Source organism: Astyanax mexicanus, chromosome 1 (assembly GCF_023375975.1).
Source record: "Astyanax mexicanus isolate ESR-SI-001 chromosome 1, AstMex3_surface, whole genome shotgun sequence".
Classification (NCBI taxonomy): Eukaryota; Metazoa; Chordata; class Actinopteri; order Characiformes; family Acestrorhamphidae; genus Astyanax; species Astyanax mexicanus.
In genome coordinates, this window is record NC_064408.1 from 53,343,892 (window position 1) to 53,359,004 (window position 15,113).

Sequence of the window (15,113 nt, forward strand, 5' to 3'; positions counted from 1 at the left end):
GTGTGTTTTAGGGTTTAAATGGAGGAGAGTGAGTTGTACTGAGCGTGTGGAGCGGGTCTGTAGTGTATAGAGCTGAGTGAGTGCAGGTGGAGTCTGAGGGCAGTGTTTTGTGGCTGTAGCTGCTGTTTTAGCTGTATTAGCTGTATTGACTAGGCTGGAGCTGGAGACCCACAGAGCACTGCGGGCGGTCCCACGTGGCGCCGGTAGCTAGGCAACAGTTCAAACTTTCAGCCGCTGCTAGCAAAACAAACCAGCCCTCGTTTAATCCTGAGTTTCTCATTTTTACTAAATAAACACTGGGAGGAAGAGGAGTATCTGCCACCTGAAACATGTCGAAGCAGCAGCAGCAGCCAGCAAAGAAAAAAAAGCCTTCCTCCAGCAACGCCCCTTCATCGCTAGGACACTCGCCCTCCAAAGAGTAAGAGCTGCTGTGTTTTACCGCTTCCTTCACTTCACCTGCTGTCACTGAGACAGGATAAAAGATAAAGCCAAACAGAGAGATAACAGCACTGGTTTTATTTAACTTCCTTATGTTAATGGCATCTTTAATGACAACATTTAAACAACCTTTATTTAACATCGCCTGTAGTTGGTGCTGGCTTTAAATGTTTGGGCCTGTTCTGCACTCGCTGTGCTTTTAGGGAAAAAAAGCTTCTCCCCACAAATCATATTTATTGTAATCATTATTAAATAAGCTACACTCTCTACACTACAGGAACACAGGGCAAGCTATAAGAACAGAAAACAAACATACAAGCTAGACATACAATATCGGTTAAAAGTTTTACAACACCCTGTGTTTCTCCCTTTATTTTTTTTTTTCAATTTAAGCTCTTCAGGTGCAGTCAATAACTGAAAATGGTTCAAAGATAAATAGATAGATGGATGAATGGATGGATGGAAACATTATTGATCCCAGAGGAAAAGTCTGGACATCTAGTAGCAGCAGGTATAACTTACACAGTAAACAGAGGTTTCAAAAGAATGATAAGATAAAATGATACAGAAAAAAAAATACAATAAAATATTAAGTATAAAAGTAGAGTCTTTTTAGTGTCTGTTTATTGGGGGAAGGAAAATGTAGACACATCATAATAATCCAGTCAACATCATAAATCCAGTGTACAAGTTTTGCAGTACACAGCCAGCACCTTTAAGGAAAGCAAATGAACGAAAAACGTAATTTTAATATATTGTAAAAATGTAACCTGAAAAAACATATATTGTTTTAAAAAGAGGAGGTGATTTAAAAAATGTGTTTGAACAGATCGTGTTACTGCACTCTCTAACAGCTACATGGCAATGCCTTTAACTCAGCTTAACATTGCAAAATAAAAAAAAAGTTTGTCTAACCTACTAAAAAAGGGTTGTTTTAAAATTTTTGACTGGTAGTGCATTTATTGTAAGACAACCAATACACACAAAACCATAACACTGAATTAGTGTTAAATCCAGGTGAAGTCAATCTGCACATCATGTTCAGCTCATAAGAAATGGAAAAAATAAATGTTTGCTGCATGAGTCTAAAACTCAGTATTAACCATTCATTTGCTGTGTTAGTTCTTCATCATCATCTATCAAACTGACTTATTACTTTCCGTTCTTCTGCTTCTTCTTGTTATTATTCTGTCCTTCAGCTATCTAAAGCTACACAACTTTGCAGACTCCACGAAATATTTACATTTTCACAACACAGTTCATTCAACTTCCTTTTCTAGTTCAACATTTTAGCATTATACCTATATATAGAAGATGTGATGACTGTTTAACAGTGATACTAAAAGTAATACACTGGGTTTAGGGTCTCCTCATCAGTGGTCAGTGCATCAGAGTGCTTAGGGGAAGTGAGGAGGAGTCGCTTCCCTGTCTGGCCTGAGTGGAATGAGACTGAGGTCAGTGCAGAGAAATGGGACGTGGCCACAACTGCAAAGGATGGCAAAGTCGGGAAGAGTCCAGTTAGTGTGAGTGTTTAAGTCAATTCATATTGCAGTTTCAATATCTCAATATCTAGTGTTGTATGGACACGTGAAACAGGGCTGACTGTGCATTTCCCATTGTGTAATATAGACAGTGTAATATAAAGGTATTACATGATATTATTTTTTAAGACTATACTAAGGTACTTAACTAAATTACTTTTATTTTTAGCAATTCTTCGATGACCCAGAGGGGAAGGTTGATCTCCCAGCATCTTTAAAAGTTCACACCTGGAAACGCCCCTCAGAGTACATAATTAACAAGGTGAGAGTGTTTGAGCTAGAAGAGTGGATAATACATTTCAGCCTTTTTTATTTTGTTTGAACACTGAACAGTGTCTGGCATTCAATTTGTTATTAGACAGCCCTTTGCACATTACATGAAGTGCATTGGAGCTCGGAAAACACAAAGTTGTACGTTTTTTTCGTAAAAAGAAAAATGGATTTTTTCATTTATCATTGAGCAAACATCAAAGATATAGCTTGGGATACGCTGTGACAGAAAACTCGCAAAAGCATGTATACTGCTGTCTGCTTTGCAGACTGTTAGGACACAGTTCTTGGCTCTGTCTCTTATCCTAATTGACAAAATCTGCTTTCTACTGGTCTCACATGACGCAGTGTTGTAATTAAATTTCATCGTTCTTAGCAGAAGTAGTGCACATTTACGCCTATTTGACTTGTGGTTTGTAACTATCAGTGCAGGTCATAGGCTGAAGCTGCAGTACAAGAAATTCACTGCACTGTCATGAAAGCACTTAGGCTCAGTCTGTGTGTTGAAGCTAGTCAACTCTGGGTTTGCTCGGTTGTGTGTGAGAGGTCTAATTGACAGAATAAACCGGGGTCAGGGCCTTGGTTTAATTTCCATGCCAACTGTGGAATAGTGTGACAGAAAGAAGTCTTCTTGCTCAGAGTGAGGAAGCAACCCAGAGAGTTTAATTCAGATTTGATTAGGGAGCCTTTAAAGTCCATTAACGCCTCATAATCAAGCATTCATAGAGCCTTGTCCTCCACAGAACCCAGACTGCACCGGGTCAGCGTGTTCAGAGAGAGTGATGAAAATAATAGACTGTTTGAGGAAGAGAGAGAGAACAAATATATAAAAATATGAATAAATGCATTTTAAACAGGAGTCCAAATTCTCTATAGCTAGGCTTGAGATCTCCTCAACCAAAATAGACTAACCACCTTTGACATCAATACAGGATTGTACAATCTAGTCCTATAATAGAACAGGACTTAATGAGATTAGATAGGCTTTTACAGCTATGGTCATTCCCAAAGGAATATACTATGTTACTGTTTACACATTAAAAAAAATGTCTTATTCACATATGCTAATTGTCTGTTTCATGCTAGGTTCCATTTGTGGTTGAGAACGAATCAACCTTTGATCTCACTTCAGCCAATGAACATTTGCTCTCGAGTGAGGTAAGTCACAAAAATAGACACATCTGTCACAGCACAGACATTTCCATCAGATTTAAAAGATAAATTGAACTGTTTATGCAAAAATTGAATCCCAGTGGTGCCATTTAGCATTTCATGAAAATACAATCAATTGTTCTCCCATCACGGAGTCTGAAGGACACCAGCCAGTTCTCTTATCTCTGTCAATATAAGTGATTTACCAAACTGCCCAGGTTCCATATAAACAGAACTGGGCAGTGGTAAACCACTCCAGATGATCCAGAACGCATCAGCACGTCTGGTCTTCAACCAGCCAAAACGGGCACATGTCACCCCGCTGCTCATTGAGCTCCACTGGCTACCAGTTGATGCTCGCATCAAATTCAAAGCTCTTACAATTGCCTACAAGGTGATGACAGAACAGGCTCCTTCCTACCTGCACTCGCTCCTGAAGGCTTACGCTACCTCCCGGCCGCTGCGCTCCTCCAATGAACGTTGCCTCGCTTTGCCAAACATTCACACAAAGCAATCCAGACTGTTCTCATACAGAGTTCCCCAATGGTGGAACAAACTACCTTCCACTACCAGATCAGGAGAATCTCTCACTATCTTTAAGAAACTCCTGAAGACAGAGCTCTTCAAAGAGCACTTACTCTCTTAACACCTCTAACACACTAACTACTTCTAACCTCATTTCCTTCTTCCCCTCATTCACTCCTCTATCCTATTGTTCCCCTTTGACCTCCTTTTATCCTTATCCAAAGATGTTTTACCTTTAAACTTATTTTACATTGTACTTGACTATTGTAAGTCGCTTTGGACAAAAGCGTCTGCCAAATGTAATGTAATGTAATGTAATGTAAAAGCATCGATGCTGCTTCCACAGTGACTAGTTGCAGTTTTATAAGGCTCTGAGGAATATTGTTTGTTTTTCTCTTGGTTGCACACATTTCATCTCCTTAGCTGATGCGCTGGATCATCAGTGAGATCTGCATCTTGTGGAAAGTCTGCAGTCAACCAACAGGCGAGGACACTAACCCCTGGAGACCTTGGGAACACATCTATTCTCTTTGTAAGGTGGCGAAAGGCCATGTACCTCTATATAATGTCTATGGGAAGTACGTGGTGAAACTCTACTGGATGGTGAGTTGAAACAGCATGTAGATCTCATTGTTGTCTATGGTGTGTGTGTGTTTTGTGTTTTAGTGTTTGCACAAAAAAGGCCTCCAACAGAAATACCTTTAGGAAAATATATTTAGGAAAATGTAATGTATAATTTTTTTCAGTTATTGCAGTTTTGCCAGTTGTCACGGTGGGGCACAGAATACAGACACTCGCGGAACCAGTCAAGGACTTTATTAAAAACCCACAGGGTACAGAGAATGAGATTAGCAGTAGAAACAAAACACCAGTAAAGGTATACCTGGGAGCGGAGAGCTTAACAGGATAGTGAGGCAGTCCAGTGGTCATACACGAAGTAAGCAGTATCAGAGGCAATCCAAAAACAGAAACGATAAACAGTCCAATGGTCATATACAAGGCAGGCAGTATCAAAGGTGATCCGAAAAACATAAACGATAAACAGTCCAGGGTAATACACGAAAAAATCCACAACGAAGGCAAAGGCAAAAATCGGTAGTCAAAAAGCAAAAAGCAAGGTCATACACAGAAAATAATCACAGAAATAACGCTTTGTAATGTCGGACGAAACCTAGGCAATACGCGGCGCAGATGAGCGTCTGAGCAGTGCTTTTATACTAATGCTAATACTCAGGGCTTCCTGGCCGGAGCAGGTGAGGTGTCACGTGATCAGCAGTGTGTGTGTTGTCAGCGGGTGGTGCATTCTGGGTATTGTAGTTGTTAGGCTGACCACCTCCGTTGAAGACCAGTGTGGAAGGACAGGAAGTGCCTACAGCACCAGACATGACACCAGTTTACATGATGATTTAATGTAATTGAACAATTGCATAATTAATTACCCACGTATATTTTCTGCATTGACTGGAAAGTCCTCAGTTAAAATATCGGCTTGGTTCAGATTAAACACTCAACCAGCAGGCATTTAACATTCTTCTATATTGATTGTGAGCAGAAGTTTCTGGTTAGAATTATCCATACAAACAGACAAGTGAATCTAGTAGAAATCACATCCACTGTCAATGCAGGGGCCAGACATGCCTCATAAAGTATAGTACTATATGTATAATATTTTGACAAACTGCAGTGTAAAACTGCTTTTACTTAAAATATGTGACAAATATTTACAGAGTGTTTCTTTTTTTTAAAAAGACTTCTTTTTTCCTTAAAATAAAATTATTATTATTATTATTATTATTATTATTATTATTATTATTATTATTATTTATTACAAATAAATAGTCTGTACAATATGTATAGACATGATTACATCGCCACCTTTTATAGAGCCATGAGTGGCAAATAATTAGCATAATATTACAATGTGCTTTTGCTATTGCCAGCTGTGAATAAACTTCTTAGGTTTAGCCTTTGCCATTTTTTAAATGAATTACATTAATTTGGCCAGTCAAGTCCAATGCAGCAGTTTCACCTATGAAAGACTGTAACAGTAAGTGCTAACAGGGAAATTCTGACTCATTGGAACCTCTTACAGTGCTGACCCAAAAATATGCTGTGGTGCCCTATTAGAGGAAGCCCACACTGGCCTCAGTGTGTTTCTGCGGCTGGCTGGCAGGCGCTGAGGCGTGATTAAGAGGTGAACCCCTCTACACCTACTGCCGCGTACATCCTGCAGGCAGTGATTAAGTGAGAACACGGCTCTTATCAGACAGCCGGGTGTGTGTGTGTGTGTGTGCTTTGTGTGTGTACCAGTGAGAGAGTTTCTTTTACTGAGAGAGTACTACTGCCTTTCTATAAATCACCACTGGCCTTGATTGCCCTCTGACCTAACATACATTGTCAGAATCTGTATGAGTACTTCTATGCATGTTCCCCCCTGTTATAATCAAAACAATATAAGTCTGTGTTTAAGGTTTAAGCCTGAAAAGAGGTTTCACATTAAATTTCCACAGTTTTTCTACTATTTCCAAAAACATTACATAATCACAGACAACACAAAAAGTAAAAAAAATATTCTCTCTCTCTCTCTTCCTCTCTCTCTCTCTCTCTCTCTCTCATTCTCTCTCTCTCATACACACTCTCTCTGTCTCACTTGCTCTCTCTCTCTCTCTCTCTCTCTGCAATCAAACTTAAGTACACTTCAGTCAAGGACAGTCCCCCTACACTGATGCTCTCTGGGCATTTAAAAGGCCACCTAGCTCTTGACACTAGTCTGTGATCGTTTGGTGTAATCAATGAGTACTGGTTTTATTCATAAGGGCCCTGGCTGTACTAATTGCCATTGATTTGTCTTTGGCAACTGTTCCAGATTAAATAAAATCATTTACCATGATGGCTGTAATCATTTCACTGCTGCCTGCAGAAACATATCTGTCAACATTTGTTTGGTGGTTTTGGAAATGTAATGTTATTTAAGACTGACAGGGAAGCCTGTTTATCCATTTACATTACATTTACAGCTTTAGATTGATGCTCTTATACAGAGTGACTTACATTTGAATTATATTAAATAAGTAAATGGTTTGATGTGGTGTACCTGCCCAGCTAAAGAATTTATCACAAGTCTGTCACAAGAAAGACTGCTAATTACCTAATGTTCTTTGATCTTTTTTAATAATCTCACTCTTTCTCTGTAGGGTTGCTGGAGGAAGATCACTGTTGATGACTCTTTACCCTTTGATGAACAGGACAAGCTGCTGCTTCCTGCTACCACTATCCAATCAGAGCTTTGGCCTATGCTGTTGGCTAAGGCTATCCTTAAGTTGGCAAATACAGAGTGAGTATTTTCTGAGATCATCATCAACAATGCCTCCAGTGAAGCGTGAAGAAGTTACATTATCTGACAATTCTAATTTGGTGAAGCCTAATTTAAATCCTTACCCAGATCTCTGAAGCCCACCCACAGAGGTAAGACTTGCTTAAGTTGATAAGTCGAGGGTTTCAGGCTCCTTCTATGAATGTGACAAATAGATGTTCGAATGCTGCCTTTGTCAAAGGTCACTGTGTAAATGTTTAATCTGCCTCAGGAAGGCGGAAGTTGCTGAGATCTGTGAATCATTTATCACGTGTAGGGAAAGTTCACAGGAAGCGACAGAACAGTATTTCTCCTGAGGTGTATTTGGACCTTTTAGCCATTTTTACTGTTCATGTGCACAGACATGAATAGCACAGCAACAGTTCAACTGCAGAAGTAACTGGTGGCATGGTTTTAACAGCTAACTTCAGGCATATTATTGAGAAATGCTTTCTGTGTGGCACATACAGCTTCTTGCAGTCGAAGAGGTTTTACCAGTGCTGAAGTGCCAGTGCAACATTTGAGTTTGACTTGGTGTGATCATGGCAAGAAGAGAAGCGGTGAAATGGTGCAGTTAATTAATAGCTGCCGGACTGCTTGAATACAGCATCCCGTGAGGCACAATTAGTGCATCAGCCATCTGGTTTCTTCAAGAAAGAGAGGGAAAGAGAGAGCAATAGGCCACACATACACACACCCAAACATACAAAGAATAATATGTTTCCATGAAATATGTTGCAAAAGGAAGTTATGTAGTATAAAGAAATATGTTGCTCATGGTGGGAATGCGCCGAAAAGAAACCTTACTCCCCCTGTGGAGCTTGTTTCAAGTCAAAGGTTTTAATTCTATGCATTTTCTTTTTCAAGATATGAATTTATCGATGCTCTTTTCATCTTCTGTATCTGTAACTGTGCATTGACTGTGGTCTGCACAAGAACGGGTTTACAACAGAGAAATAACCAAGATGGCTCAGTCAAGTGGGGAAAATGGCCTAAATTAACCATGAGGACAGGGCTGATATTGATGCTCACTGGTGCTGGAATTGACATTGCCATTGTCACTGTGTGTCCCTTCAGTGTGGTGCCAAGCCCCAGGAGAGAGCTGGGAGAGTTCACTGTCATCCACTGTCTGACCGGCTGGATACCAGAGATAATACCCCTTCAGTAAGACTCTTTCTCACTACAGCTTTCACACTGTGCCTCTGTTATTTACATGCCAAACCATTTTCCTCATGGGATGTGAATCGCACATTGCCACGTATATTTCTACTGACATTAATTACCCAAGACTATCACTCTGAAAGACTCTTTTACATCCTGCCTACATATCGTGACTAACACTGCACAGCCTTTTTCCACAGTTTTTTATGTCCAGCCATGAAGCTTTCCCTGTGGCGTCCACTGTCCCTCTCCGCTTTCTATCAGTAGGCTGTATAGCACTAATGAGGTTCACTGATCTATCGCTCTCACTCTGGGACTGAGCCTAGGCCTTGTTTCCACCAGGCTGGACAGACAATGCCATGGTGATTAGACAATAATGGCCGCAGACGTTGCCCTCTTTTAGAATGAGCTTCTTTCAGCACCTCCCATCAACAAGCATGCAACATATGTATGTTCCATTCTTTCATGATGGAGTTAGTGGGCTAATGCGGAACAGGGCATGGCTTGTGGTCACGGCCTTGCAAGGGCATGTTAGTTCTGTAGACTTTGGAAGCGCCGCGCTCGTGTCGGCTTTGTTTTGGCAAATGCTATGGGGCGTCTTGTTTCGTTCGCTCTGCTAACTTTCAGTGGTTTGGAGGCTTCTGCTGAGACCATATCAGTGTACATGCAGAGAGAGAGAGACACAGAATGAAGAAAAATGTGTGTGTGTGTGTGTGCATGGGTTTGTGTTGTGAATTATTACAAATATACACACACAGACAGTTTTTTTCTGTCACATTGCTCTAAGAGTGTGTAGCATAACATAACAGTAGAGCTTAACAGGGAATGTGCATATGTGTGTTAGAGAGGATAGAGAGAGGAAGAGAGGCTTATGTTGGTGTAACTTAAAATAATCCATCCATTCCTTCCATCCATTAAGAGGCGCAAACTAGGAACATCCCCTGAACAGGGCAGAAATGGGTTGTTAATTGGTTATTTATATAAATTACTCAAAAATTATAGTATAGAATTGGCCAGCTGTAAATGTGGAGATATATGACAAAGCTGTGGAGTTTTTTAAAATAAAAAGCCCTGGGGCTTATTAGACCACTCAAGGCCCTCATACAGGATGTACCAGGATTGTAAATTCCTAATATTGTCTCTAAAGCGAACAGAATTGCCAAACAATTGGACATATTTTATTGACCATATGATTTACCATTTGGGATATACATATCAATCTACCCTAGTGTGTACTAGGGGTGTCACGATTCTCTAAATCCTCGATTCGATTTCATTTTCGATTTGAGGGTCACGATTCGATTCGATTCTCGATTTTCTTGTTTTTTTTTCTTGTTATTATTTTATGCCTCATAAAATTTAAATAATATATTTATTATTATTATTATTATTATTATAAATATTATAAATATTATTATTATTATTTATTAAGATATATATGGTAATGCCATCTAGTGACTTTTTTTGGTAGCAACAGTGTGCACTATTAAAACAAGCAGTTTATCAGAGCTGTGTGTGGATGGCTGGTGAAACTGCTCATTACATGAAGCTGCAGTTCTTCATCCAACCACTAGCAGCAGCAGCACAAGCCCGGCTCTCTTCACTCAGTCACTACTACAGTACAGCCCAGCCACGGGCTACAGAGCTCAGCCAGTCCGTTTTTACTGTTTCTGTAAACAAATAAAGGTTTTAACCCCACTAACCGGATAATACAGCTCACTACAGTTCATCTTTCAGCCCAAGCAGCTAACAGCAGCAGGTTAGAACAGCCGACACGGAGGCACTGCTCGGATTACATTATAAACAGGTCAGTTAGCGTGCTGCTAACCTCAGGATGTTTATAACTACGGAGTTTAGTGGACACACCACGGCCGCCAGGTAAGTCTTTTAAAGGCTACTGAAGACTATTAAAGGCTATTAGAGTGTAACCCCTGGCTCCCAGGGGTTACAAGAGGTTATTGAAAGCATTATTGGGGGGCAGAAATCAGTACAGGCTGGTTAGATAAGTGATGTGGGTATTGTCTTATAAATATTTACACATAACTTATATCTCTCCTGAAAAGCTTTTATTTTAGTCAGAAACACGCTTGTGTTTACTTTATCTGAGAGAAAGATGTTTTTTTAATTCAATGGAAAGCAACAGGTGTAGTCAATTATAAGTTTAAGATTTTTAATCCACCTCACTGTGATCTATAGTCAGTGTTCTCAAGTCACACTGACACACGCATTTCAGCGAGTTCACACGCTCTCACCTGCGCGCACCCACCCCTCCGTTAGATACAGATACAAAACCTGCGCGCCCAACCCCCGCCCCCCCTCCCCCGTTGGACAGATAAAAACAGTGATCACACTCCCGCCGACTGCGCTCATGCAGTGGCTATCTCTATTTAAATGAATAGGATGCGCTGTGTTGGTGCCGCGCCATTTGCGTAGCGCGCTGCGCTATTTGCGTAGCGCGCGCGGGAGGGATCGTCGATCCTCATTTTGACTTCGATACTCGAGATCGTGACCTCATTTCGATTCGATTTCGATAAAATATCGAGATCGTGACACCCCTAGTGTGTACACACACTGTTTTGTATGTGTTTTTCTCTGTGTTTCTCTGTGTGTTTGTGTTACAATGAGGCAGCGGGATCTCCTGGGGTCATTTACTCCATGTTGCAGCTCTGCTATAGTGCCAAACTCTCTCTCTCTCGTGCTCTCTTTCTCTCTCCAACTGCTCTCATTCAGGCCTGGCTCACACATGGCAGGGAGGAGCAGAGCAGGCCAGAAAATTGCAGCACTGCCCATTGCCACTCTAAGAGCTTTCAGTATTCCCGCCCATAACACTTCAGTCTATCAGGGTAGAAATAACATTCACATAACTTATTAATACTAGAGGGGATTTCAAGCTAAAGTAAAGTAATGATTCATATTGAATTATTTTGTGTGAGTATTAAAATTATTTGTTTTAGTTTTGGTACTTACTGATTAGAAATGGCTATAAGAAACATCCCTGACTGGTGTAAATCTCTGATCATCTTTGTCAAATCTCCTTCTACCTTCCCATTATACTGTATATTGGTCATTGCAGTGAGTGCTGTCAAGCAAACCCCTTTAATTGTAGGAACAGAGAAGCCACCAGTAGTCTGTCATGATCACGTGGCCTTGGCTTTTGCTATACACTACTGCACTAATGATCATAGTGGAATTATGCATATTTTTTGTCACTGTATGTATAGTTACAGTGTTGATTTACACATTTAAACTGTTTCCCTGTGCAGCAAATTCTTATTGTCAATTAAAAATGGATCTTGCACACACATTCTGCACCAGACAAAGAACAGATGCTCTTGATGTTAAATTTCCATTCCTGTTTATCCAACAAAGTCTGCTACAAGTGCTGTCTCACATAGTCTTAACGAAGGTGGCAAAAATACTGATTTAAAAAATGTATCTGCGATGAACTGCGGTTGTATATCACAGAAGCATACAGGAACTCTTAAACAGCATTCTTCAAAATAGAAATGTCCTCAGTAATTTTTTTACGTTTTATATTTAGATAAAACAAAACGAATGCATTATTTAAACATAAGCCATCAGACTGTGAAAGTCTTGGTCATAAATCTAGGTCATTTATGTACGATGTATTGAATACCAGCAACCTACTGCTTCTAATAGCTGCTTATTGATTACTGTGGGAAGGTATATTCCCTGTCCTCTCGGCTGGTTTAACTCTGGACATCGATCCTGTGGCAGGTCATTAATCGGATACGAGCGCTCAATAAGGCTTGAACACGTTTAGATAAGCCAAGTGATTACACAATGCAGTACAGTGGTTAAACTGTCCCTTTAGAAGGCTTGATTGACTGTAGCTTGTTCTAATTCTGTGTTTGGCTCACATTTACAGATCTCGATATGCAGGAAATGTGTGGGATTTCCTAAGGGGGGCCATTCCAGACTTTCAGGTATTGGAGGAGAGCTCGGAGGAGTCAGCAGATTTTGCTGCTGCAAGTGACCCAGAGACCAATGAATCACCTTCACTGAACAGGGGAAAAGAAAAAGGTATTGCACTTTGTGCACAAATGTGGCACATGGTTAAAATGATATTACAAAATGTTGTGAATTAAACCCACTTCGTAGTAGCTCACTCCGTTTATTTTAAACACATGTAATGAAACGAAATGATTGTATGTATTGTATTGTTTAATTAATTATTTAATAACACCCTTAGTTAAGATGCTTAAGTGTAAAACATTCTGAATAGTTGTATCCAGAATTCATATTAACAGCAGCAAACCAGTTATAGATTTTAGAGTTGGAAAGCTTTGCTTAGATTTTCTTTACTGTATTGAAAAGTATTACTACTTGAGCACATACAACCATTTATTTATTTTATGGTTGCAGTTATATACATATATATTTGCTTATATACAGTCCCCTCCAAATGTTTTGGAACAATGAGGCCAATCCCTTTATTTTTTTTGAAGGTCATTGTGTTTGACAGGAAAAATGAATATGAGACAAAAGATCAACAGTTATTTATTTCCAGGTATTTATGTCTGGATCTGGTACAATGTTTAGAAAATAGCACCTTCTGTCTGAACCCACCCATTTTTATCATAAGCAAAAGTATTGAAACAGATAACTTAAATTAAAGTCAATAAGAGTTAATATTTTGTCACAAATCCTTCGCTTACAATATCTGCTTCAAGCCAGGGACTCTGTCGACTTCTGAGTTCATTGTACATCAATGCTATGTTTGGGATCATGATGACCAGATTATTTCTTTCTACAAATTTTAGCCTTTCCATCACACTGTTAAAGGTTAATCTTTGTTTCATCAGTCCATAATCAGGCCACAGGCTTTTCTCTGTACCTCTTGGAAAATTCCAGCCTGACCTTTCAATACTTCTTGATAATTATTGGTGGTTATCTTATGCTGTAGCTTTTGTATTTTTGTTCATAAAGTCTTCTGTGAACAGTAGATTGTGATACTGTCAGGTCTTTTGTCTGTCTGGTTCTCATGTCTGTGTTATTCTCAGGTCTGTGTTTCATTCCCAGTGTTTTTCCACTCACCTGTGTTAATTTTTAGCTCCGCCCCTTCATCCCAGGTGTTTCCTGTTTCCTGTGTGTGCACCTCTATTTAAGGTCCGTGTTCCATTTCCCCGGTGTCGATCCATGTACGTTTATCGTCTGTCAGTGCTCCATGTTTTCCCAAGTTTCCTCAGTCCTGTTTTTCAATAAATCCCTTTTTGTTTGCATATGCGTCCGCCTCCGCGTCCTCCCTGCACCCGCACCTGACAGAAGGATCGACCAAATATGGACGCAGCAAACGAGTGGACCGGCTCCAGGTTGGCGATCCGCCATGCACCATGCGGGACCCCGGCGTTGGAATCCCCGAGGCCTAAAGGACGCCACAGGCCTCGGGGTAGATGTTCTAAGGGGTCCCGCCAGCATAAAGAGGATCCCTTTACGGGGGAGGATTTTCTTGGGGGGGCGCTATGGGTTGGTGCGGTGAGCCTCGGGTCTCATCCCGTGTTTGGCAGTAGCCATGAGTACCCGAGGCAAGTGGCGCGCAGCCCGTGGGACTACCTGGGATGTGCGCCCAGTAGCTCCGAGGAGGAGGAGGAGCTCTACCCCGCACCAGCCCGTACTCCATTGCCGTTTCCCCCAGGGGCTGTACTCTACCCGCGCTCCGTGAAGCCAGCGGATGGGACGCCACGCTCTGTGACTCCCGTGGCTCATCCGCGCTCCGAGAATCCCGCGACCGAGACACCACGCTCCGTGAAGCCAGCGGATGGGACGCCACGCTCTGTGACTCCCGTGGCTCATCCGCGCTCCGAGAATCCCGCGACCGAGACGCCACGCTCCGTGAAGCCAGCGGATGGGACGCCACGCTCTGTGACTCCCGTGGCTCATCCGCGCTCCGAGAAGCTCGCGGCTGAGGCTCCGCGCTCCGAGACCCCCGCGGCTCATCCGCGCTCCGAGAAGTTCGCGGCTGAGGCTCCGCGCTCCGAGACCCCCGCGGCTCATCCGCTCCCCGAGACTTCAGCGGTGGCCGCGCCGCCCCCCGAGAAAGCGCCGGCGGCAGCGCCGCTCTCTGAAGCTCCGGCTAAGCTAGCTAGCCTGCTCGCTCCACCGCGCTCTCAGGCCCCACCTGCTTCCAGCTCTCAAGCCCCACCTTCTTCCAGCTCTCCAGCCCGGCCGGATTCCAGGTCTGCGACTCCTGCTCCAGAAGCAAGCTCCGGTCCGGTTTCTACAGCCTCGCCCACTGCTGAATCTGCGGTTCCAGGCCGGATCTTGGCGGCAGCCGCACTCTCAGCTCCCGCTGAATCGGCGTCTTCGCCAGCTGTATCAGCGCTGCCCGCGGCTCCGGACGCCTCTGTATCAGCGCTGCCCGCGGCTCCGGCCGCCTCTGACCCTGTTCCCGCGGCTCCGGCCGCCTCTGACTCTGTTCCCGCGGCTCCGGCCGCCTCTGACTCTGTTCCCGCGGCTCCGGCCGTCTCTGACTCTGTGCCCGCGGCTCCGGCCGCCTCTGACCCTGTGCCCGCAGCTCCGGCCGTCTCTGACTCTGTGCCCGCGGCTCCGGCCGCCTCTGACCCTGTGCCCGCGGCTCCGGCCGTCTCTGACTCTGTGCCCGTGGCTCCGGCCGCCTCTGACTCTGTGCCAGCGGTGCCCGCCGCTCCTGTGTC

The 15,113-nt window shown here is 42.6% G+C and overlaps 1 protein-coding gene across 4 annotated transcripts in view; it reads left to right on the plus strand.

Moving 5' to 3' along the window:
- Positions 1-193: 193 nt before the first annotated feature.
- Positions 194-15,113, plus strand: part of adgb (androglobin) — a 67,023-nt gene continuing 52,103 nt past the window's right edge. For 2 of the 4 annotated variants that reach the window (XM_007255664.4, XM_049479867.1), the window contains exons 1-8: positions 195-418; positions 1,802-1,961; positions 2,149-2,241; positions 3,336-3,407; positions 4,350-4,529; positions 7,121-7,260; positions 8,356-8,442; positions 12,329-12,483. In XM_007255664.4, coding sequence (XP_007255726.3) covers positions 330-418; positions 1,802-1,961; positions 2,149-2,241; positions 3,336-3,407; positions 4,350-4,529; positions 7,121-7,260; positions 8,356-8,442; positions 12,329-12,483 — 976 coding nt within the window. In that variant the 5' untranslated portion in view covers positions 195-329. Of the gene's footprint in view, positions 419-1,801; positions 1,962-2,148; positions 2,242-3,335; positions 3,408-4,349; positions 4,530-7,120; positions 7,261-8,355; positions 8,443-12,328; positions 12,484-15,113 lie in introns of all 4 variants that reach the window. The other 2 variants (XM_049479876.1, XM_049479885.1) reach the window with 2 other exon arrangements.